Raw genomic sequence first — 23,579 nt, 5'->3', positions numbered from 1 at the left:
AGTCTAGTAGATGACAGTATAGTACCAGACAGTGGCCTTAGATCACCAAAATTCAATGCATTGTCAATGAGTCAACTAGCATTTATTAAGTACCTATTATGTGCCCCACGCTGTGCTAAGTGCTGGGGATATAAAGAAAGAAAAAAAAAGTCTCTGCTTTCAAGGAGTTCACAGCCTAATGGGGGAGACAACATACAAAAAAATTATAGACAAACAAGCTATAGAAAGGAGAAATTATTGGTTGGACCACCAAATGAAGGTGGGATGTTGGTAAGACTGAAACTCAGTTCTTGCTTCAGACACTTACTGGCTTTGTAACTGTGGACAAGTCACTTAACCTCTCTGCACCTCAGTTTACTCATCTGTAAAAATGAAGAAATTGAACATGACAGCATCTTCCATGCCCTCCAGCTCTGACTCTATGATCTTATGAACAGGACCACAAGAAAGCAAGAGCCAATGATGAGGCCAGCAAAGGTGTGATTGCAGCCAGCCACCTATCAACCAATCAACCGATCAACAAGTATTTATTTATTTGGAGGCAATCAGGGTTAAGTGACTTGCCCAGAGTCACATAGCTAGTAAGTATCTGATGCTGGATTTGAATTCAGGTCCTTCTGACTTCAGGGCCAGTGCTCTACCCACTGCACCACCTAACTGCCCTTCAACAAATACTTACTATGTGCCAGGCACTGTGCTAAGCTCCAAGGATATAAAGAATTGCAAAAGACAGTCCCTGCCCTCAGGAACTCAGAGATTAATATGATAGGAGAGACCCTGCAAACAACTATGTCCAAACAAGCTCTATATGGGACAAAATGGAAATGATCAACGGAGGGAAAGCCCTGCCATCAAGGGAGATTGGGAAAGGCTTCTTGTAGCTGGGACTTGAAAGAAGTCAGAGAGGCCAGGAAATCGGGAGGAGGAGGGAGAGAATTCCAGGCATGGATGATGGCCAGTGAAAATGGGAGAGAGAGAGAGAGAGAGAGAGAGAGAGAGAGAGAGAGAGAGAGAGAGAGAGAGAGAGAGACAGAGAGAGACAGAGAGAGAGACAGAGAGAGAGAGAGAGAGAGACAGAGAGAGAGAGACAGAGACAGAGACAGAGAGAGAGAGAGAGAGAGGGAGAGAGAGAGAGAGAGAGAGAGAGAGAGAGAGAGAGAGAGAGAGAGAGAGAGAGAGAGAGAGAGAGAGATTTGGAACTGTGATTTCATGTGTAATCGGAACTCTCTATGTAGAAACTCCCTTCAGATGCATATTGATAACTTATCTGAGACTTAACACTCAGTTCACAGTCTTGGAGAGTTGACTAGGGCCCTGAGTGTTTAAATGACTTATCCACGGTCACATAAGCTGGTATATATCTGAGGTGAGAAGGCAGGACAAGAACCCAGGTCTATCTGAATCCAAGGTCAGTCCTCTAGCCACAATAACACATCGCTTCTCATTGTACCTACTATATGTCATATTAATAGTATTCATGGTATCTAGCCCAATTTTCAAGTAATTAAAGCCCCCCTCCTTTTTTTCTTTTTAACTAGAGGGAGAAATGTAGCAAACCTTGGGATATCTGTCTCTCCTCTTTCCTTCTCCATCTGAATGACTAGGGGAGATAACACATGCTGCCAAAGGCTATGCACAGGGATGATTACTGCTAGGAATTGGAAGGGATTGAAGAAGTCATTGAACAGAAAGGGTCTGAAGCAATGGTAATCTGACATTAAAAAGACTGGAAGTTTTGTCATCATTTTAGGTGAGGTGATGATCAAAAATTTAGAGGGCTAGAGACACTCACTGTCCTAGCCTAAGAAACTAGGACATTCACTGGGTTTCTCCTCTTCAGTCATTAGAGTAGCTAGAAGCTGGAGAGAGTAGAATGAAAGGAGACCTTCTTTACTCCAGCCCCCCATCTTCCCCCCCTCCTAGAGGCCAAGAAGGAATGTGCAGGCAGTAGTTGCAGGTGACAGTTCTCACAGAAAAACGCATATTTAACTCCCTGCCATAAACTGCGTGTTTGGGCACAGGGAGTTGTTCTCAAGGTGGCTGTTGCTTGTCCTTCGTTCTCGAAGAGGACCATGGCATCAGGGAGGTGATGCCACGACGTGGAAGTGAATTGGATTGAAGCGAGGCAGGGCTGTGCAAAGTCACCAGCCTCACTTTCTTCTCCAGAGCCAGTCCAGTGCCAAGATCTAGATCAGAACAACTATAAGAAGACATAGAAGGTCAATGCCCATTCATGGAAAGGGAATCTACCAGCATTCCTTTCCTCAATCCTTAGGGAATTAGCTATGACCTAGACAGAGGGAGCCACCCCTGACTGACAAGCTTACCCTCCTACCAGAAGAAAAGGAAAAGGAAAAGCCACACCCCAATGAGCTGGTGGCTGGGACGTGGGTGAGCGCCATGAGAGCAGGCACCACCATGGACCCAACACCACAGACTCCTCAAATCCTGGGACTCAGTTGTTCCTCCATCTTCCTTTTATTTTTTTCCCTGAATCTTCCTCCGTGACCAGCAGCTGCCAGACATGCCAGACTACAGGGACTGTATATTCAGAATGGGTTGTACGGAAGCCAGTCTAAGCAAGTAGAGCTGATTGTTAAATTTTTAGCGAGCATTTTCACCTTGTAAATTGGTGAAGGCTACAGTAAATCAGGGTTTGATTTGTTGTTTTGTGGATTGTTCTAGACTTAAGAACATGACAGTGAAAGTGCTAATAAAGCAGATAAAACTTAAAAGTGTGTTGTACCTAGAGCATTGTATTTTTCCTCTCCAGAGAGCTGGTTGTTAGAACTTTTACCAGCACATCCTTGGGTATGCATCAGTGTAACAGAACCGACACTGGGTTTGTAGAAACTGTTCCAAGTGCTGAGCTCGAGCTTGGTGATTCCTCACCCTCTTTCATCCTTTCCCTTTGCCTCTCTCTTCCCAGGAGAGTATACCTATCTCCAGTATCTCCATTTTTTAAGAGTTTGCTTGATTTCTGTTTCCATTTTTGTTTGAAAATTGGCTAAGGTCAGGCATTACTGACCTGAGTGTGTCTTTGTGTAAATGCAGTGGAGAAAAACAATAGAGGGAGAAATGAGAGAAACAAATAGATTTGATTACTTCAATATTCATATTTACCACGGCAATTTTCCTAGCTAGGAACACCAGAATAACAAGAGTTTTTAATTCATTTGTGGGTAACTTTTCAAAGCAGGGAGAGAAACAAAAATGTAGACCCAGATTTTTCTTGATAATAAGCCAGCAATTTTGGTGGAGGGAAGGCTGTGACAAGCTGGAACTGGTATAAATGTTCGTGGGTAGCTAGCTCATTATTCCTTTCCATTGTCTGGTTTGAAAGGAAAACCATTTTTCCAGAGGGATGGAGCTGAGGGAGTTACCCAAGAGAAAGTCATGGTGATGAGGAGGAATTAGGAAGTAGGAACTCAACCCACATGAAGGTGTTCACCTCTGAGAAGGAGTGACCAGCCTTCTAGCTCAGTTTAGCTGTACCAACATTGCCCTAGGGCTGGGTGGGGTGTTGATGGTTTTTTTGGGTGAGATCATAGCAAAAGATCATAGATTCAGAGCTGGAAAGGATTTCACAGGCCATCTAGTTCTACCCTGTCATTTTACAGATGAGGAAACTGAGGTCCAAAGAGATTAAGTGAGTTGGCCAAGGTCACATCGATAGTAAGAGTTACAGGCAGGATTTGGAACTAGGTCATCTGACCCTCGAGGGTAGGAAGCTCCTGCAAATGTACTCCCCTGGGGCCTTCATTTCATGAAAGTGTCTGATGTAAGGATTATAGTCTGAAGTACTCTCCCTGACCTCAATGGCTTTGTTATGTAAGCAAGTATGTGAGTATATAGAGATCTTTCAGATACATGAAAACACACACACACACACACATGCACACACACACACATGCACACACACACACAGAGGCTTATAAGTGTTGGCATTGAGTCAGTGTAGTAGAGCGGAAAGAACACTAGATTTGGAACTAGACCTTCTAGATTAAAATCTCAGCTCTGCTACTTACTACCTGTGTGAGCTGGACAAGTCACTTCCCTTTTCACAGCTTCCAGTTTCCTCCCCAGGAAAATGAGGAGATTGGATTAGATGACCTCTAGGACCCCTGCCAGTTCTAAATCTAGGGACAGCCAGGTATCTTGATGCATAAAGAGTTGGGCTTAGAATCAGGAAGACTCATCTTCATGAGTTCAAATCTCCTCAGACACTGTGTGACCCTGGGCAAGCCACTTAACTCTGTTTCCTTATTTGTAAAATGAACTGGAGAAGGAAATCGCAAGCCACTCTGTTATCTTTGCCAAGAAAACTCCAAATGCGGTCATGATCAGACATGACTTATGGACACACATGTTTTATTACTGTTATTAACAGACTATAAATGCTCTGACTCTTCACTGCTACTAAGAAATTTTGTCATTTATCTCTTAGGATTTCTCTATTGCTTCCCCCCCCCCGGGATAGTTTAAAAATTCCCTATTTTTTCCCCAAAATTCTCAATACTACATCTACCCCTGGGAAGATTCTGTTAAGAGATAGGTTCACAGACTGTCTGAGCTTCCCCATCTCAGGACCTTTACATCTCCACCCATTCTTTTCTTCCCTCTAGTCTCTCTCCCAAGATAAAACATGTAATGTGGGGCTGACCTCACTCGGGCTCTCCAGAATGTTTTTAAGCACCCCCAGGGAAGCTGCTGGTCACTGGAGAAAGCTCCAGGGGTCTTGTGCCCGTATTCTGGGGCTATATCAGGTGGTACCACTTAGGAGGAAAAGGACCCGTAGCTTTGGCAAACAAAACAAGGCTAACAATTGCTAATGCTGGCTGCCCTTCACATATACCATCCCATTAGCTCCTGTTGAGCCCCACAGTAAGGACCTTCCACGGTCCCTGCTGAGACCAGGCCACGTCCCTCCCCTCTCTAGGCTTCCGACCTAGATCGGCTCTTCTTTCATCTCCGATGCCCCATGTAACTACAAGTCCCAGCAGAAGGCCTTTATCTCTTTAACGGTTCAAGGACTCAGCTTTTTGTTCCCTCCGGGGGCTGAGAGAGGCCACAAACAGACGTCCCTTTATTTCTTGGTGTTCCTAGTTTAGAGTGGGGGAAGGAGGAGGGAGTAGCCGCCCTTAGGGAGCCCTGCTAGAGCTGAGCCGCAGCAGGGGCTGGCGGGGGTGGGGTGGGGTGGGGGTGAATGTGAGTATGTGTATATGTGGGGGGGAGGAGCTCTGTGTGAACGAGTGTGTCTGGGGAAGGAGATGGGTGTGTGTGACTCGGGGTAGAAGCTGGGGGTATGAGTGAGTGTCGAAGGGGAGGGCTGGGGGTGTGTGTGTATCTGCGGGGTAGAGCTGGGAGTGAGCCAGACCGTAAAGCGGTTGCAGCTGGGGGGGTGTGTATGAGAGATTGTTGTCTGCGGGGAGGAATTGGGGGTGTGTGTCCCTGTGCACGCCCTGCGGCAGGGCGCAACAGAGAGGAGGTTGCCCAGTCCCGGCCCCACCCTGCCCCGCCCCGCCCCGCCCCGCCCCACCCCTCTGATCGCGGTATAAAAGCCTCTCCTTTGGGGCGCGCTCGGAGATCCGGCTCCTTGCCAGCCACAAGAGCACCCAACATGCCTATCATCCTGGGCTATTGGGACATCCGCGGGGTGAGCTTCCCGCCCTAGGCCTCTGGAGAAGCCCAGCCACCCTTTCCCTCTCTGTCCAGCCCTGAACCCGCAGCAGGGGCTGGGTAGCCTGGTGGATCAGACCTGCCCCCATCCCCCTTAGGCTGCCTCTTCCGGCGCCCCTTGGGGGAGGGGGACAGACCCTCCTCTGTGGTGTAGTTCTTGAGTCCAATTCTCTTCCTCGAATCCCGGATCCAGCTCCATTCCTCTTCCCTGCCTCTCTATAGCAGTCCCCCACCATGGGCAGGGGTCCCAGAGCTCAGTGAGGACTGTGGGGAGGGGGTTCTGGGTTTTCCCCAGGAGCCCCCCTGCCTCGGCTTACTTCCTTGCCCTGGCTTCCGCCCTGCAGCTTGCCCACGCCATCCGCCTGCTCCTCGAGTACACCGGCGCAAACTATGAAGAGAAGGTGTATCATTTTGGGGATGGTAATGGAGAGCTGGGGAAAGGGGGGCCGTATCTGTCCAGGTGTGCCAAGTCAAGTCTGGGCCCTCCCGGCTGGCCCTTGGCCAGCACTGGCATCATACAGCAGGGCCTGCTGCCCCTTCCAGCTCTAAATCTGTGATCTTGGTTTTCTGATCCAGGTGGAGCTCAGGGCTGACATAGGCAACAGGGAGAAGACTGGGGGGAGGGAACATTCACTGATCTGGGGCTGATAATTCCCAAGTCCCCTTTCTGAGGGACAGTGGATAGAGCTCTGGGCTGGCCTCTTGACAACTTATTAGCAGTCTGACCTGGAACAAATCTCTGGACCTCAGTTTGCCTCAGTTTCCTCAGTTGTAAAATAGGGCTCCCAGGGTTGTTAGGAAGATCAATGAAATATTTGAAAAGCACTTAGCACAGTGCCTACTGTATGCCATATAATGCTAGCCATAACTTATTATTATTAACTAGTACCCTTTTATTCCCAAGATATCTCCAAAGGAGGGGGCCCCAGGGGCTTCTTTGTCTTTCCTGGGACTCTACCAGGCCCAAGGAACCTAATGTTGTTGCCACTCCATGTGGGGTCTTGCTGAGAAAGGAATAGGACTCTGGTTGGGAGGAGTTCTGGGTGGGGGTTACTGCCTCTTCTTCTCTGCAGCTCCTGACTTTGACAAAAGCCAATGGCTGGATGTGAAGTTCTCGCTGGGCCTGGACTTCCCTAACGTAGGTGTTTGCATTAGGGAAGATGCCTCCATCTCTCTGTTTCTTTCCTCTTCCCTTGGCTTAAATACAACCCTCCATTCAACTCCCTCTACTCCCCATCAATTTCTTGCCTTCTTTCTGCTTCCTCTCTCTTTGTCTCTTGATAGTGTTTATAAATTGCTTTTCCCCAGGGTCTGTAAGTAGCATCCTCAGCCTCATGGGGGGGGGGGGAGGAGAGGAAGAGGTGCTAGGGCCCAGGGACCTTCATCAGTTATTGTTTGGCTGACCTGTCCCTATTGTTATTCCAGCTACCCTACCTGATTGACGGGGACCATAAGATCACCCAGAGCAATGCCATCTTGCGCTACATTGCCCGACAGTACAACCTGTGTGAGTGAGAGTGGGGGGTGGGGCACGTTGGGATGGTGAGGAGACGCCTGACTTTTATGAGCTGCTCTCCTGGACCCAAGTTGCTGACTCACTCATGTTTAAAGGCTGAACAAAAGGCCCCTTCCTTCCAAAATGCTGTGAGGTATTACAAGTAGGGGCAAATAGCACGTACTCTCCCATTTTACAGATGACAACATCTTGGGGCCCAGTAAGGTTAAATAATATACCCAGGTTCACATACATAGTAGGTGTTGGAGCCAGCATCTGAAGATCCCAGGTGTCTCCTGATTTCCGGTGTTAGAGATCCTGGGACCATCTTAAGATAATGAATTTATTCATCCTCCCCTCCTGTAGGTGGTGAGACTGAGGAAGAATGCATTCGAGTGGACATGCTTGAGAACCATGTCATGGATGTCCGCTTGCAGCTGTCCCGGGTTTGCCACAACCCAGACTTTGTGAGTTTCTCTTGCAAGGATTGGGCTGGTCTTAGGGGCTGAGAGGGGAACAGGAAAAGAGGATGTGTTAGGGCTAAGATATCTAGCCCTGAGGGGCAGCTAGGTGGCGGGAACTCAGGAGGACCTGAGTTCAAATTTGGCCTCAGATCAAGCACTTGACACTTACTAGTTGTGTGACCCTGGGCAAGTCACTTAGCCCCAATAGCCTAAAAAGCAAAAAAAGGGGCATGGGGTGAAGGAGTGGGGGGCGGGGCTGTGCTTGGAAGCCTTCCTGTACTATCTTCCTAACCCTTGTCTGTCAGTGTAACAGAGTAGCTGAACTAGAAGTGAGGTCCTGGCCAAAAGGGCTTAAAGCTGTCATAAAGTCAGCTATGATAACTGACATTTTCAGAGTACTTAAGAGTTTCCAGAGTGCCTAGTGTACATTACCTCATTTGATTAGCACCTCAAAACGACCATGTAAAAATAAGGTATTTTTAGGCTCTGTTATACCCCCATTTTACAGATAAGAAAACTGAGGCTCAGGCTAAGTAAATGCCCCGGTTACACAGCTAATAAGGGCTGGAGGCAGAATTTGAGTGTAGGGTTCTCTCAGATCCTCACCTCAGATTCCAAGTGTTCTTTCCAGAGGCAACTGGGTAAGACAGTGAATAGAGTGCTGGGCCTGGAGACAGAGAGGCAGAGTTCAAATGTAGCATTAGACACTTAGTAGCTATGTGGCTCTGGCCAGGCAAGTCCTGAGTTTGCCTCAGTTACCTCACCTATAAAATGGGGATACCTACCTCCCAGGGTGGTTGTGAGGATCAAATGAGATCATATTTGCAAAGCATTTAACATGTTCCAGGCGTGTTACTAGGTGCTTAATAAATGCTTGTTTTCCTTCAAGCCTGCTGATCTTATTGTATTTATTCATCATTACATTCATTGTTCTTCCTAGTAATAATAATAATGTTAGCTGACTCGGCAGCTTGTAGACTATCACTGCTGCTACATCACTTCTATTCTCCCTCCTTTCTTCCACATTCTCTCCAGCCAGCAAATCAGTAAAGAAGCATTTACTAAATGTTTACTCTAGGCCAAACATTGTATACTAAGTGCTATACAAAGGCAAAGAAAAGCATGAGCAACTAATTGCCTCTTCCCTCAAGAAACTCTCATTTCAGTGGAAGAGGCCACGTGTAAATAACTGGGTGAGAGCAAAGAGTGGCAGAGTGGCTGAAAGATGATCTGTGAGGAGAAGGCTAAGCAGCTGGGGAAGGGGGAGCAGGAAAGCCTCCACTCTGCTCCAACCCTCTTGAGCGCTTTGGGATTCCATCCAGCCTGGATGGTGCCAGGCATTATAGCCACTCCCTAACTAATCCTCCTTGCCTTTTAACCAGTCTGCCCCTCCACTGCATCTTCCCAGTCAAGAGTCAGAATGGACCAAAGCCCTCCTTCACAAACTGGCCCCCCTTCCTACCTACTTTCCAAGGCTTCTTAAACTGCTTCCCTCCACACACTCCACAATCCAGCTACAGGCCCACCTTCTGCTTCTCAAAAACACTTTCTTCATTCCCCCACCTTTGTGCTGGCCTTCCTGGTGGTCTTCCTTCCTCACCTCCAGCATAATGTAGAATCCTTTAAGACTCAGCTCAGACACCACCAGCAGCAGTCCTTCCCCAGAGGTATACTAAGGTTCTCTTTGGGATGATCCACATGGTAAACAGTTAAATAAGTCCTTTCGTATTTCCTTCCTTCTTTCCTTCCTTCCTCCCTCCCTTCCTTTGAAGCTTCCTTCCTTCCTTCCTTCCTTCCTTCCTTCCTTCCTTCCTTCCTTCCTTCCTTCCTGCCTCCCTCCCTTCCTTTGAAGCTTCCTCCCTCCCTCCCTCCCTTCCTTCCTTCCTTCCTTCCTTCCTCCTTCCTTCCTTCCTTCCTTCTTTCCTGTCTCCTCCTTTCCTTCCACAATTCTTCCATGTCATATCAGTGACAAAACTGTTACTGTAATGACAGAAAATTGTTGATTACTGATTGTAATGTTGGACTGCTTGAATACCTTAGTCACCTTCACAATGTTAAAATCCCAGTGGCAGCTAGGTGGCTCAGTGAATAATCGAGCGCCAGCCCTACAGTCAGGAGGACCTGAGTTCAAATTCTGCCTCAGATACTTGACACTTACTAGCTGTGTGATCCTGGGCAAGTCACTTAACCCCATTAATGGCCTAGCCAAAAAAAAAAAATCCCAGTATTGTCCTTACATTCCTACCCTTAAGATAATGAGATTAGGTTGAGCTGAGCCACATTTGCTTCCCCCCCCCCCCCCCCGCCCCCACGCAGGGATGTTGCCTTGTGGTGAGCCCAGCTCTAGCTATCTCAGCTTCTAGTGTCCTTGTCCACTTCCATTGGGATTCGTGGCATGAAAGGCAAAACAGCCAGAATGAAGTCGATTTCCTTGTCCAGTTTGCCAGGGGTCACTGAGGTCTCCTGAACAGGCTCACTTACTACCTCACCTATCTCCTCCCCGCTCCTAAAACTATAAAAACTTCTCCATGGGTCTCTGTGGTTGGGAAATCCACTGAAGTGCCAGGGTACACCAGGTTTGCTGCCTTGTTATCTCAATTAAAGATGCTTGATTCCTCAACTCATGGCTTTGATTTATTTCAGGCCTCAACACTTAGCATTGTGTGAGTCCAGAGGTGTTAAACTGGACACTGGCCCAGTGCAGCCCAAACCAGATTAAAATATAATTGGGAAATGTTTAACAAAAATAAATAACAATACAGTACATTTGAGTTGGATTGCCGCCGGTGCAGTAGAACGACCGTTGAATCTGTGGGTTCAGATCCCGCCTCTAGAATATTTATTCCCTGAGTGATTTAGGGGCAAGTTCCCTGAGCCATCTGAGATATGAAGGTGTGGGATTAAATGAACTCTGAGAACCCTTCTAGCTTTAAATCTGTGAGATCTGGGATTAGTGGGTCTGAGCCTCTCCCACTTGTCACCAGGGCCCTAATTTCCTCATGGGAGGGAAAGGAATAGCCCTTTTGGAGAAGTTGCTAGGAGTCAGGTATATATGCTTTGGCCTGGGCCCATGCAGAGATCTAGAGGAAAGGCCATACCTGGCCGCAGGGGAAGCTTCCTCCTTATCAGTTGATGGCAAATGTTTCTTTTTATTTTCTTTCCCAGGAAGTTCTGAAAATTGAGTACCTGGAGCAGCTCCCAGGGCAATTGAAGCTCTTCTCCCTGTTTCTGGGGAAGTGGACATGGTTTGCAGGGGACAAGGTAAGTCAGAAGAAAGAGAAGAAAGTTGGGTATTTTTTTCTCATTAGGAGTTATGCAAGGAGCATAAGAATCTCACTGACCTGACTCTTGGCTTCTCCATCTGCCAGATCACTTATGTGGATTTTCTTGTGTATGACGTCCTTGACCAGAACCGAAAGTTTGACCCTTGTTGCTTGGACGACTTCACAAACCTCAAGGCTTTCTTAGATCGATTCGAGGTGATGCCTCCGCCCTTCTACCATCTGAGAACGTATTCTTCCTCTGATGTGTTTCTGGGGCCTGGAGGGGGGTGGAGTGGACAGACTGTGCTGGGCTACTTTGCCAGGCTCCCAACTCTTAGGCAAATCCACCAGTCGCCAAGTGTGCTCATTCCCAGGTTCATTTCCTTGACTTGGGTTCCCCAGCCTAGTAACTGACTGCCTGGGGCCAGGCAGATCTTGAGTTCAGTTTTCTGGGTGGGAGGGTCATTGAATGAGTTAGTGTGGGATGAGGCAGGCAGGGTTTAGGGAGCAGCATGGAGCCTAGGGGTTAGGGTTACTTTATTCCTGGAGGGGAGTGGCCGTTAGTGGCTTGTGGGTGGGTTTTCAGTGGAGGGGAGGGAGTTAGGCTGAGCTAGTCTGAGTAGGGACAGAGGATAGCTGAATCCTGGTTTCAGTATCTGTACAGTTGCTAAAGTTATAGGAATCACTGTTAAGAGTTAGGGTTTGTGGGTGAGTATGGCTTGTAATTCAGTGTGTGCTGAACTCAGATTTTTGATGGAGTTCTGAATTTCTCTTCTACTGCATAAATTTTTAGCTGGTTGGTTGGTATTTCCAGTGTTAGAGCTTACATTGTTTCTTTTAGGTCTGGAAGAAAACTTGAGGTCCACATGTCCATCCAGTGATTGTTTTTCAGGGAGGTAGTTAGCCGAGAATCCAGGTTTTCCAACTCCTAGTTAAGATTTAAATGTCTTTGGGCAGGTAAGTTGTGATAGGCTAACTTAAGTCATCTTCAGCAGACTTTCAGGCAAGAGACGCGTATTCACTCCATCACTTTAATTACAAATATGAGGACATCAGGACAGTGATCCCTATCCTAAGGCATAGAGACTGAACCTGTGATTTCCCTGGTATTATTGGAAACTCCCTGGTGGTCCCTTCCAACCCAGGTGTCAGCACTTCTTTGTAACTTGCGGACTTATAGGGTTCAGTGGGGCCATGAGGCAGATATATGTGTGATGTGAGTTCAAACCCAGGTCTTCTTGGCTTGTAGACCAGCTCCCTGATTATTATATCATAGTGCCTCATAGTGTTTTGGATTTTTTTTTTTTGCCTTTCTTTGTATCTGTGGTGCTCAGCACACAGTAAACACTTAACAAATATTTGTTGACTTTTTTTTGCCTTTCTTTGTATCTGTGGTGCTCAGCACATATAAACACTTAACAAATCTATCTATCTGTACCCCTTTTGAAGTAGAGAACCATCTCTGCCTGTTAAATGTCAAAGGGAAGGCTTATAGATGCTCATTTGTGAAAGACTAGAGCCGGATTATTGCAAGATAACAGAGGAAATTTGTCCTTGCTGGGTAATCTTGGGGAGGGGAAAAACATAAAATATCTATGGAAACATCGTGGTGCAAGAAGAAACAGTTCAAGAAACAGTTCAGTCCTTTCTTTAAAGCGATACCTGGTAGGGAAACTTGAGTTAATCTGGGCCACTTGCCAAGGACATCTGGTTGAGGGAAACCTTCTGTGAGCATGGGGCCTGAAAGAAGCCTGGCAGAAGGTTCCTTGTTTATTTCAAGGCTTCCCAGAAGGAAGAGTTCAAAGACTTTGAGATAGAAGCCTGCTAGAAAAACTCTTTAAGAGTCTGTTTGTTTGTTTGTTTGGTTGGTTTTTTTTTGGACAGCCAAACCGTGGCTAGGGTTGGAAGGAGCTGGGCTTCTTAGTTATGCAAATGTCTTGGTGTAGAATGAATACTGGCTTTGAATTCCATTTGGTGCTTGGTAACTGTGTAACCTTGGGAAACTCACTTGATATTTCTGGGCCTTATTGGTTCAATATCTGAAAAAATGAGGTGCAGCAATTGGCCTGGATGATTGCTTAACAGCTCCCAATCCTGTATGCTATGAAAGGAGGACGTGCAGGGAGGGTTCCCTTTCTGAAGAGGGAGGTTGGTAGCGGCGGCGGCTGTGACAAGCATTGAAGGGTGTAGAGGTCTCCTGAGCTCTTGCTTGTGTGGCATGTAAATTGGCAGAGGAGAAGGGGGCTAGGCTATTGGAAATCAGTGTTTCTATCTAGACAGAGGGGGGTTCTGGCCTTGATTCCATGAGTTCCTGGTGGGCACAGATGTCAGTGACTGTTGTTAAAATCAAGAACCATATTATAGGTGACTCTCCTTCCTGTTCCAGCAGCCAACCAGTGTGTCTCAGCTTGGCTTTCAGGATCTGGCGTCTTTTCCCCTGCCCACTCCAGGTCCTGGGCTTGCAAGCCCGGGACCTGGGTAGTGGGTCTGCTGAGCTTTTATGCCATGGCTGCTTGGCTCTTACTTATCTCAAGGTGGTAAGGGTGAGAGAGGTCAGGACTGGGAGACTGAGCCTTTTCTTTTCTCTCCCTCCCACCAGAGTCTGAGTAGAATTGCTGCCTACTTAGCCTCTGACCGCTGCCAGCCCTATCCAATCTTTGCAAAGATAGCCTGCTGGGGTAATAAGTAGGGACCCACAAGGACCAAAGACCTGGGAGGGAGGAACAGTCATCGCTGGCTGATCCAGCTGCAGTAGAGGGCTGCTAAGAAGATTCCTGGCCCTCACCCTGGAGCCCAGGGTTTCTAATAAAGTGCTGTAACTTTATTCCTCTGTTTTTCCTTTTGATTCTGGATTTCTACTCTTCGGCCATCTAACCCATCTGCTACTAGTCCTTTACTTCTCTCCAGGGGTCGCTTCACCCTTATCTCTGCCAAGTCTTCTTCACTCCACGGTGCAAAGAGGGGTGCAGAGCTTGGAGTAAGGAGAGACCGGAGTTCAAATCCAGCCTCAGACACTTAGTAACTCTACAACCCTGGGCAAGTCACTTAATCTCTGCTTGTCTCAGTTTCCTCAACTGTAAAATGAGGAAAATAACAGCACCTAACCTTCCAGGGTTGTTGTGAGGATCAAATGAGTTCATATTTGTACAGTGCTTAGCACAGTGCCCTAGCATATAGTAGAGGCTTTTTATAAATGCATATATTCCCTTCCCTCCCTCCCTTGAAAAAGGAGCAACATGGGAGACCAGGACTCTCCTGAATTCAATTTCTAGCTCCCTTGGCCCTGAGGGGGTGACTTGATGCTCTCGGGCTTTCCCTGTTTCTTGGGTTGACTCAATAAAGGGTAAGGTACACTGGTGTGTGGACTCCCCCTTTTTCCTACTCCTTTCCCTGTTCAATGCTGGGTGCCACGTTTTAGGAAGACTGTCAACAAGCTGGAATGTTGACAGGGGTCAGTGTGGGTAGGTGGGGTAACCAAGATGATGAATATTCTCGAGTTCATTTTATATGAGGACCGATGATGGGAAGGAACTGGGACTGTTGATTTTGGAGAAGAGAAAGCATGGGGAGATGAGAGGGAGCCATGATAGCTCTTCTTTAGTACGTGCAAGAGAGATATAGATCATGCTGGCCCCTGTGAAGGCTCCTGCCCTGAACCTTACTCATCCAAGGTCAGCTTCTGGGTTCCATTCTTTACTCTAGGGGACTTTGAGTTCATCCCTATTAAAAATAGAATAATTGTACCTGATGTCACAAATGAGACCTGTTCCTCCCTCTTACCTAGCTGGGGGCAGAGTATGGACGACCTCTTTGAGTGAGCCTCTCTTTTGGGGCCCCTTCCCTTGTACCAGCACACTGAAGTGGATGGGAAAGGGTTGGATAGTCTTCTCATCTTCATTGTCTCTACAGAATTGTAAACTGAGCCCCAGGCACCTGTGAGGACAAGGGGAGCAGGGATAGGGAGGTGCACCTGGGTAGTTTTAGGTGGTTTCAGACAGTGGTCTCTCCCACAACTATTCATCTTCATCCCCACTTCCGTGTTTACCACTTCCTCTAATCCCAGCAACTCATTCCAGTGAATGACCCCATCATATATACCCACATGTAAATCCAGAATCCTCTTAAGGGCCCTTGTCCTCTTGGACTGAGCCTGATTTCTTGCTGTCCTAGGGATTTTGTTTAGGGAACAGATGTGGAAGGGAGAAGGCACATGAAGAGGCACATGGTGGGTGTGGGTGAGCAGAACACATCACCAACCAAGAACTGCATGGGGATGAGGAAAGAGGTGGCATCAGAGATATGTGACTGGAATCTGTGGACAGTCTATGTGTTCCACTGATATCCACACAGCGACAAGAAAGGAGGAAGGGCCCTGGGACATTGCGGGGGGGGCCCTGTGGAGATCTTCTAGGGGGGATGAGAACAAAAACGGTGCACAAGATGAGAGGAGATGAATTATAATAGCTGCATTGTTGAAGAAAGTAACCACATCGATGGACGGAATATTAGAGTGGGAAAGGCAAGAGCATCTCATCCTACAGTGGGAAGAACTTTGGCAGAGCCAGACCCAATAATTTTTGCATCTGGGGAAAAAGGGTGGGAGGTGGAGAGGATGAAGGAGGCTCATTTGGGTTGCAACCATCAGTGGGGAGGCAGCTTGTTCTGGGACCTTGCAAAATTTCCAAGCCCATAGAATGGCTCCTGGTGGGGAGATAGGTTCAGTCAATCACCAAGCATCTATTAAGTGCCTACTATATGATAGACATTGTTCCAGGCGAGGCAAAAAGGACCACAAGGAGCTCACAAACTAATGGGGGAGACAATATGCAAACAGTTACGTACAAAGAAGCCACCGGGTAAATGGGAAATATTTAACAGAGATAAGGCACTGGAATTCAGAGGGATTGGGAAAGGTTTCTATAGAAGTTTGGGACTTGAAGGAATCCAGGGAAACCAGGAGGTGGTAATGACGGGGGAGAGCATTCCAGGCATGGGGGACAGCCTGAGAAAATGCCTGGAGCTGAAAGATATCTGGTCAGTTCATGGAACAGTCAGGAGGATAATGTCATAGGATCAAAGAGTATGTCGGGGGGTAGGAGGGTATAAGGTATAAGAAGAGTGGGAAGGAGTGTGTGGGAGGCTAGGTTATGAAGGGCTTTGAATGACAAACAAGATTTTGTATTTGATCCTGGAGGCCACATGGAGCCACTGGTGTTTATTAGGGGAAGTGACCTGAGGTTTAGGAAAATCATTGTAGTGGTGAATGGAGGATGGAGTGGAGTGGGGAGAGACTTGAAGTGGGCAGACCCACCAGCAGCTATTGCAATAATCCATGTGTGAGGTGATAAGGGTCTGCACCAGAATGGTGGTGGCGGAGTCAGAGGAGGGAAGGGGGCAAATCTGAGAGATGAAATCTCTCCAAGAGGCCTTGGCAGTAGATTGGATATGGGGGTGAAAGGGAATGGTAATGAGGGGTGCTCAAAGCCCAGGGATGATGCTATTAGCGCTCCTTAAAATTTCCACCCTGGGTAAAAGTGAATCCTGGAGTTAGAGTTGAGTTTGTATGTTTGCAAACAGCTGTCACTTCCTAGCTATGTGGCTTATGGGCCTCAGTTCCTTTTGTAAAATGGGGGTGGGGGTAGTGGTGGGGGTGGGGCTAGAGGATCTCTAAGGTAGCTTCCTGCTTTGGAATCCTATGCTTCTATGGAGAGTAGGAATGGCTCCTCTCTCCCAGCAGGGGAGGGCAGAAGCCAGAGGGTCTGGGACAGGAAGACCCTCCCGGGGGCCAGCTGTTCTACCCTCCCCCTTTATACAAAAAGCCTTTCTTCCCCTCTGAATCCTCTTTGCCCTCAGCCTGCTCTCCCTAATTATAAGCCCTAGCCTAGTTTCTTCTTTCTTTTGTAGTTTTCCTTCCTTCTTTGAATGCTGCTGTTGCCAGGCTGTGAGGCCCCTAGAAACAGAGGGGAAGGCGGTGAGAGAACAATGGGGCCGGGAGGTGGGACTGGAACATGGGGTCAGGACTATTCCTGAATAATTCAGTAAAAATGGAAGGATTTCAGGGTGTTAGCCTGCGAAAGCCTATCAGAACTCAGGAATTAATTATGTTGACTATAAAGTTCAAATTTCTCAGCCTATCTGAAGGTTCTCTACACTGGTCCCAGTCCAGTTTTATCATGCATATAAACCCATTATTCTAGCCAAACTAGTCTATTCTCTTCTCTGAATACACTTTACTGAACCCTGTTGCATCATTTTCCCCTTGCTTAGAATGTCCTCCTCTCTCCTTCTTTGCTTATTGAAATCCTATCCATTCTTTTCTTTAAGGCCCAGCTGAAATCCTCGGTCCTCTTACCAAGTCAGCTGGTTGCCAGCTAATCTCTCCCCCCATCCCCCTCGTCCCTTTGGCTGTTGGTGGGTAGGAGGTAAGACTTTAAAACCTGAAGGAACGTCATCAGTTCTGGGATTTCAGGTACTGCCAATAACTACTGCCCAAGCCTAAGCGGTCTGAGCAGGGAGAGCTAGAAGACCAGGGCAGTGAGACTTCAGACCACTGCCTTCCCTTGTTTCCTATTTCTCCTGCATATAACTTGTTTGCACATATTTTGCTCATTGTCTCCCCTATCAGATCATAAGCTCCTTGAGGGCAGGGCTTATCTTTTATTTTTATTTTTTATCCCCAGTGCTTAGCATAGTGCCTGGCGCATAGCAGGTGTTTCATAAATGTTTACTGACTGACCGAAGGAAAGGCAGGCAGCAGCCACCACTGGATAAGGGTCGCAGGGGAAGAAGTCTCCAGAGCATCCAGTTTAACTGCTGCAGTCCCATCTCCTCTTCATCCCACCTCATCCTGGGGTGCCTTTCACCACAATCACTGAGATGGACACAGCTCACACAGATTCATGTTTATTTTTCATTTCCAGAGCAAGTTCACAAGGTTACAGGAAGAGATGAGAGAGATGGGGGAGGTAGGGAGGCCCTTCTTCTAGCCCCATTGGATCTACGTGTCTTCCCTGCCCTCAGGCCCTTCCCCTACCTCAGTGACCATACCTCCCCCTAAACCATCACTAGAACAGTGGGGAGCAGGCTGGAGGGAGACAAGTGCGTCTCAGAAACAGCAAAGGCGGGCCCAGGGGAACCTGGCGAGCAGACCAGGTCTCTTGGAGCAGAGGAGGGCACGTGGCAAGCCCCTCTGCTGCTTGGGTCTTGGCACAGCTAAGCTCTTTTGTTGGCCCATTTGGCCATCTTGTTATTGATGGGTAGCTTGTAGAATCTGTCAGAGCGCATGTAGGCTGCGATCTTCTCCAGAGCCTCAGGAGGAACAAGGAGAAAAAAAAACCAGTCAAGACCCTAACCTCGACACAGAGTGCATGCTCCCTCAACACGGTAATCAACACCTCCTATCGATAGAGCACTTTTCAGGCCACACAACACTCTAGAGTAGGTAGTACAAGTATTATTCCCATTTTACAGGTAAGACCGAGGCTCAAGTATTCAGCCTACAAGTCAGACCAGCTTTGTCCTTCACTGTTACCTCATCTCTCCAAAAAAGAAAAAAAAGACTACCACATACCCTTACCTCCTCAATCCCCCTAGAGTAACTCGCCTCCCTCACCTTGTGCAGACTACTGGTAGTCTACAGAACCCTAGTTTAGAGAAAGGGAACCTTTTGTACAAGTTATGTCCAAGGACAAGAACAAATATTGGCAATTGAGGACAAGGGCTGGCTCCCCTCTGGCCTCAGGGTCCCAGGCTGAATAACAGGAGGGAGCTTGGCATGGGAGGACAGGAAAAGCTGGATCTTTACCTCAAAGTGGGCAAGGAAATCCTTCAGATTTGGGAATTCATCCAGGCACTTGGGTTCAAGCATTCGGTTCTGGTCTAGGACATCATACATGAGGAAGTCCGCAAAAGTGATCTGAGGTGAGAAAATGGCCATCGATTGAAAGGACCTGAAGTTCCTAAGCAGCAAGATCCCTCCCTTCCTTCCCCGGCTCCTACCTTGTCCCCTGCAAACCAGGTCCGCTTTCCCAGGAACTGGGAGAAGAGCTTCAGCTGCTCTGGGAGCTGCTCCAGGTAGCCAGGTTTCATTTTCTCCTGGATCAGAGGGAAATAAACAGTCACCACCCTCACCACGTTTTTCCCCTGGATCTCCTCTCAGGGACTAGGACCATGTGCCTCTCCTAAAACTGGCTCCCTTTGCATCCTCTGCCCTAAGGAGGAATGAGAACCTAACCGATCCCCGTCTTTGATAGCAAATTGCCTTTTCCTATTACCACACGGCCACATTTTGTTTTTTCATCATGAAACCAATTATAGGGTTATGGTAAGAACATTCCCTTAGGGTTACCTGAAGGAAGGATGACTTAGCAAAATGAATCTGGGGATGTGGGTGGTGCTCATCACTGGAGCCAGGAAATAGCTTGGTTTACTTACTCTACAAAAGGAGTTGGGAACTTAAGTGTCCCTCAGACACACCCTGGGCAAGTCACTTAAGTCACTAGGGCAGCTATCATAGGTGGTATAGGGAAGAGTCCAGGACTTGGAGACAGGAAGATCTGGGTTTGAAACTCTATCTCAGACACTTACTGTCTGGCCAAGTCACTGATGCACTCTCAGACTCAGTTTCTTCAAAGGTAAAATGGGGCTAATAACAGTACCTTGTTATGAGGATCCAGTGAGATAACACGTAGGTTCCAACCCACCATGACGGTGCAGAAATGACTGCCCCACATTCTTACCCACTCTACTCTAAAATGTACCCCACCTCCAGAGTAACTAATCTACCCCATCCCCTGAAGACCGCTATTGTGGGCTGGGCAGCGCTTTGAATAGTGCTCAGCACACAACAGGTGCTTAATAAAAGCTCAATGACCTGGGATTCCCAGATTAGGAGAAAGGGTACCTTAAAATGCTATGTGATACTAGCTATTATTATAACTGCTCTGGGCTTCAGACCCTTATTTATAAAACAAAGGTCTCTTATAAGATCTCTTCCACCTATGATCCTATGATAGTATGGCCAGCCAGCTGGAGGGTTCTGGCTTTTAAGGAAAAAAAGACAGCTGATGCTAAGCAGATAGGCTCCAGGGATGATGATGATGATGATGATGAGAAGTGAATAAGCTGGGCCTCACAGGAGGACCTGGTTAGTGGCTATGAGTCAGGCAACTAAACTGGATAGGGGAGGATGCCCACTGGTTAAAACCACTGGGACCTCCAGGGAAAGGGCTGGAAGGTCAAAGGATGTAACTGTTCCATTAGTGCAAAAAAAGCCTGAATTCTATCCAAACTTTAAAGAAGCATTGCAATTTTATAAGACTATCCCATGTTTCTTCTTTGAAACCTATGCCTTTCCTATAGTTTAGAGCACTAAAAATCCTTAGATTCCCCCCAGTATTGTGTGCTTGTTTCCCAGATAACAGGAAATCCCCTTCCTCAGTGGATGTAAGGGAAGAGTCCTGGTAGGACAATGGAGTTTTCTTGTGGGAGCAAAGAGCTAGGACAGGGAAAGTAAGCTGATTATTGGGTCACCTTCCTCCTCGAAGGTGTTCTCTCTCCACAATGATGAGGGACCTGAAGCCTGAGTGCAGGCCTGGACATCCCAGAGTTACCTCAGAGTGATTTATCATCACAACACCTAAGAGTCACAACTCCTGGGCCAGGCCCTTGGGTTTGAAAGCCCCTGAAACGCAGGGATCAGGGAGACAAATCCAGGAAGAAGGAAGCCTTTGGGATCCATAGACCCTACTTCCTGTCTTCACCCCTTGTCTCTCCCCCATTCCAACCTATGTAGGAGAAACTCACGAAATCTGGGTTGTAGGAGATCTGAACCAGCTTTATACGGAAGTCCATGACCTGGTTCTCCAGCACGTCCACACGAATCTTTTCCTCCTCAGTCTCACCACCTGCAGATGCACAGGAGGAGGACTCACCCTCATTATCCCAGCCTTGGAGACCATGGGACTTCCTTTACTACCCCTCTACAACAACTTACACATATTGTGCTTTCGGCTAATGTAACGCAAGATGGCATTGCTCTGGGTGAGCTTATGTTCTCCGTCAATCAGGTACGGCAGCTGGAAGAAGAATAGGGACAGGTCAAAGAGTCAGTGATGGTACCCAGCCCCTCTACTCCCCTCTAGTTCAGGGCCCTGAATCTCCACAGGGTCCCACCAAGCCCCATCCAAGCCAAGGCAGAAAAAGACAAGAAGCATTTGGAAGCACCTCCTCTGATGCAGACACCTACATTAGGGAAGTCCAGGCCCAGCTTGAACTTCACATCCAGCCACTGGCTTCGGTCATAGTCAGGAGCTGTGGGGAAGAAAAAGCAGTAACCCCAGACCTCCTCAAAATTCTGCCCTTTTCTCAGTAAGACACCATGTGAGAAGGCTCTCTAGGCCTGCTGGAGGCCAAGTAATGAGAGAGAAACCCAGGACTTAAAGGGATAATAACCTGGGAAAGATGAGCTAGCCCATCTCAGTTTAGGGAATTAGTAACATTGTCCCCTATATTTCTGGTGCCCCCTCCCCCAACTTCTTCCTGTTGCATGTGAAGGCAGGACTGAGTTCCAAACTAGGTAGAGGGCAGGATCACAGATTTAGAAGTGGAAGGGGCAGGCCCCACAGGGGGCATACCAATGTTGGCAGAGGGCCAGTGGGGCCCAGTCATGAATCTGCACAGCCAGCCATACCCCACTCCCCCCTCAACATATATACACAACCACCACAAGCTCTAGGGGAACCATTATCATCCCTGAAATGGTACCTCTCCACAAGAATTGAGGCGAGGTATCCCAGTCAAAAAGGAGTAACTCTAGACCAGGGGTGGGGAACCTAGGCCATAAGGCTACATGTGGCCCTCTAGATCCTTAAGTGCGGCCCTTTGACTGAATCAAACTTCACAGTTTGTTTGGTAAAACTTGGACTCAGTCAAAAGGCTGCACCCAAAGACCAAAGGCCTGGAGGCTATAGGTTTCCCACCCCTAGCAGACCCTCCCCTGTGTCTTACCCATCCTCACCAAGACTCCGACAGAGAAGCTTCTGCTAGGTCCAAGGAGGGAGAACAAAGGCAGAGGCTGGAACTCCATAGACCCAGATTTCTAATCCTGCCCTCTCAGTAGGAATCACAGATCAGAGTTGCAAAGAGCCATTTTTAACTTGGGCACCTTTGCCAGTCTCCAATCATGGATGGCCTTTTTTCCCGGCCCCCTTAGGAGAAATCCAGAACTCCCTCCTAACTGTAGCGCAGGCAAGGGGCAGGAAGGTCCTGGCAATGACTGGCACATTTCACTGAGAGCTCCCTTCTCCCTTAACTCACCTTCCCCACAACGGTACAGTTTCTCCTCATAATTTGAATCCGTGTATTCCAGGAGCAGGCGGATGGCATGGGCCAGCTGTGAAGGAGCCAGACAGTCCGGGTAGGGAGTGGAGACTCCCCCTCAGTGAACTTGTTTCATCTCTTGGCACATCCCCCAAACCTCATTAGGCAGCTTTCATTTACCACTACTCTGAGGATCAAGTTTTGGGGGCCTTAACTTTTGTGGATATAGCAAAGGACCTCGACTCCCCCACGCTGCAGCATTTACATTCTCTCTTCCCTCTACTGGGACACAAGCTGAGCCAACGAATAAACAGCGAGCCCCCAAAGTCTCAGGCAGTTTTAAGCTACTGAAAGTGTGGTAAAAGTCTGCGTAAAGGGAATGGTAGCAAATGGGGGCTCGGAAGTGCTGGAGGTTAACTGGGAGGGAGTGTAGGAAGGTGCTCCTCCAAGAAAAGGCCAAGGATGACAAAAGGGATGGGGAGGGGAGAAATGCACTCGGTAAGAGAGGCCATCTTCTGAGCCCCCGTCTCTTCAGACCTTCCCCAATCCGATTTTGGCCCCCACCCCGAACCCCGAAATTGCATGCTGCAGGAGAGGGCCGGGGAAGCCCCCCCCCCAACTCCCTCAGTCACTCGCAGGACTGGAAGTTTGGGGAGTGGTTTCGGGGTGGGTGGCGCAGCAGACCGCCGCGTACCCTCCTCAAGTTCCGCCCCCGCACTAGACAAAAGGGGGACCGGGGCTCAGCTGAGGGCCCCGGGAAAAGACCAGGCCGTTTGGTTCCCCCTCCCCGTTCCTACCCCCGGGCTGGGAGAGCGCTCACCCCGCGGATGTCCCAGTATCCGAAGATCATAGGCATATTGTCAGCAGGGTGGATCAGGTAACTGAATTCAGGATGGACGCGGGGGGGGCATTTATCTCCAGCTCGAAGGGGGCAGGCCCAGTGGGAGGTGGGCAGATCTAGGTTCCTCCCTTCTCCATCCCCCGCCTCCTGCCCCAAGCTCCAGGCCTAGTCCAAGAACAGAGCTTGGGGACGCCGGAGTGTGTGGGCTAGGAGCGGCTCAAGTCCTGGAACCACTTAGACACTTAGAAGTTTCCTTCGCGACGCGTAGAACGTGCGCCTCGGTGCGCCTCGGTGCGCCTCGGTGCGCCTCGGTGCAAATGTTTGTGCAAACCCTGAATTTGAGCCTCCAATCCTACCTCCTTGGCGGAAAGCTGCTCCCTGGGCGAGTATATTGTATCCTCCTTAAGACGTGTTGAGTCCTGGGAGGGAAAAGGGGAAAGAAAAGGGAGGGGGGGAAAGAAGGGAGGGAAGCAGCAGTAAGACTAAAGGGAAAGGGGTAATAAAAGGGGGAAGGGACT

The 23,579-nt window shown here is 48.3% G+C and overlaps 2 protein-coding genes across 2 annotated transcripts; one reads left to right on the top strand and one right to left on the bottom strand.

The window, feature by feature from the left end:
- Positions 1–5,557: 5,557 nt before the first annotated feature.
- Positions 5,558–13,734, top strand: LOC110218243 (glutathione S-transferase Mu 1-like). The gene is made up of 8 exons (XM_021000822.2): positions 5,558–5,656; positions 6,024–6,099; positions 6,753–6,817; positions 7,105–7,186; positions 7,541–7,641; positions 10,804–10,899; positions 11,007–11,117; positions 13,501–13,734. The coding sequence occupies exons 1-8, from the start codon at positions 5,621–5,623 to the stop codon at positions 13,588–13,590; spliced, it is 657 nt and encodes a 218-aa protein (XP_020856481.1). The 5' UTR covers positions 5,558–5,620; the 3' UTR covers positions 13,591–13,734.
- A 4,054-nt stretch (positions 13,735–17,788) lies between these two features.
- LOC110218250 (glutathione S-transferase Mu 5) lies at positions 17,789–23,150 on the bottom strand. Its single transcript, XM_021000846.2, has 8 exons — positions 23,041–23,150; positions 22,218–22,293; positions 21,148–21,212; positions 20,896–20,977; positions 20,706–20,806; positions 18,900–18,995; positions 18,706–18,816; positions 17,789–18,209 (listed from the first exon to the last, which is right to left on the bottom strand). The coding sequence occupies exons 1-8, from the start codon at positions 23,074–23,076 to the stop codon at positions 18,114–18,116; spliced, it is 663 nt and encodes a 220-aa protein (XP_020856505.1). The 5' UTR covers positions 23,077–23,150; the 3' UTR covers positions 17,789–18,113.
- Positions 23,151–23,579: the final 429 nt, after the last annotated feature.

The sequence above is a fragment of the Phascolarctos cinereus genome, unplaced genomic scaffold, assembly GCF_003287225.1.
Source record: "Phascolarctos cinereus isolate Bilbo 61053 unplaced genomic scaffold, phaCin_HiC Scaffold_5;HRSCAF=322, whole genome shotgun sequence".
Classification (NCBI taxonomy): domain Eukaryota; kingdom Metazoa; phylum Chordata; class Mammalia; order Diprotodontia; family Phascolarctidae; genus Phascolarctos; species Phascolarctos cinereus.
Note: the sequence above shows the minus strand (reverse complement) of the source record. Positions and strands in the feature narration are given on the sequence as shown.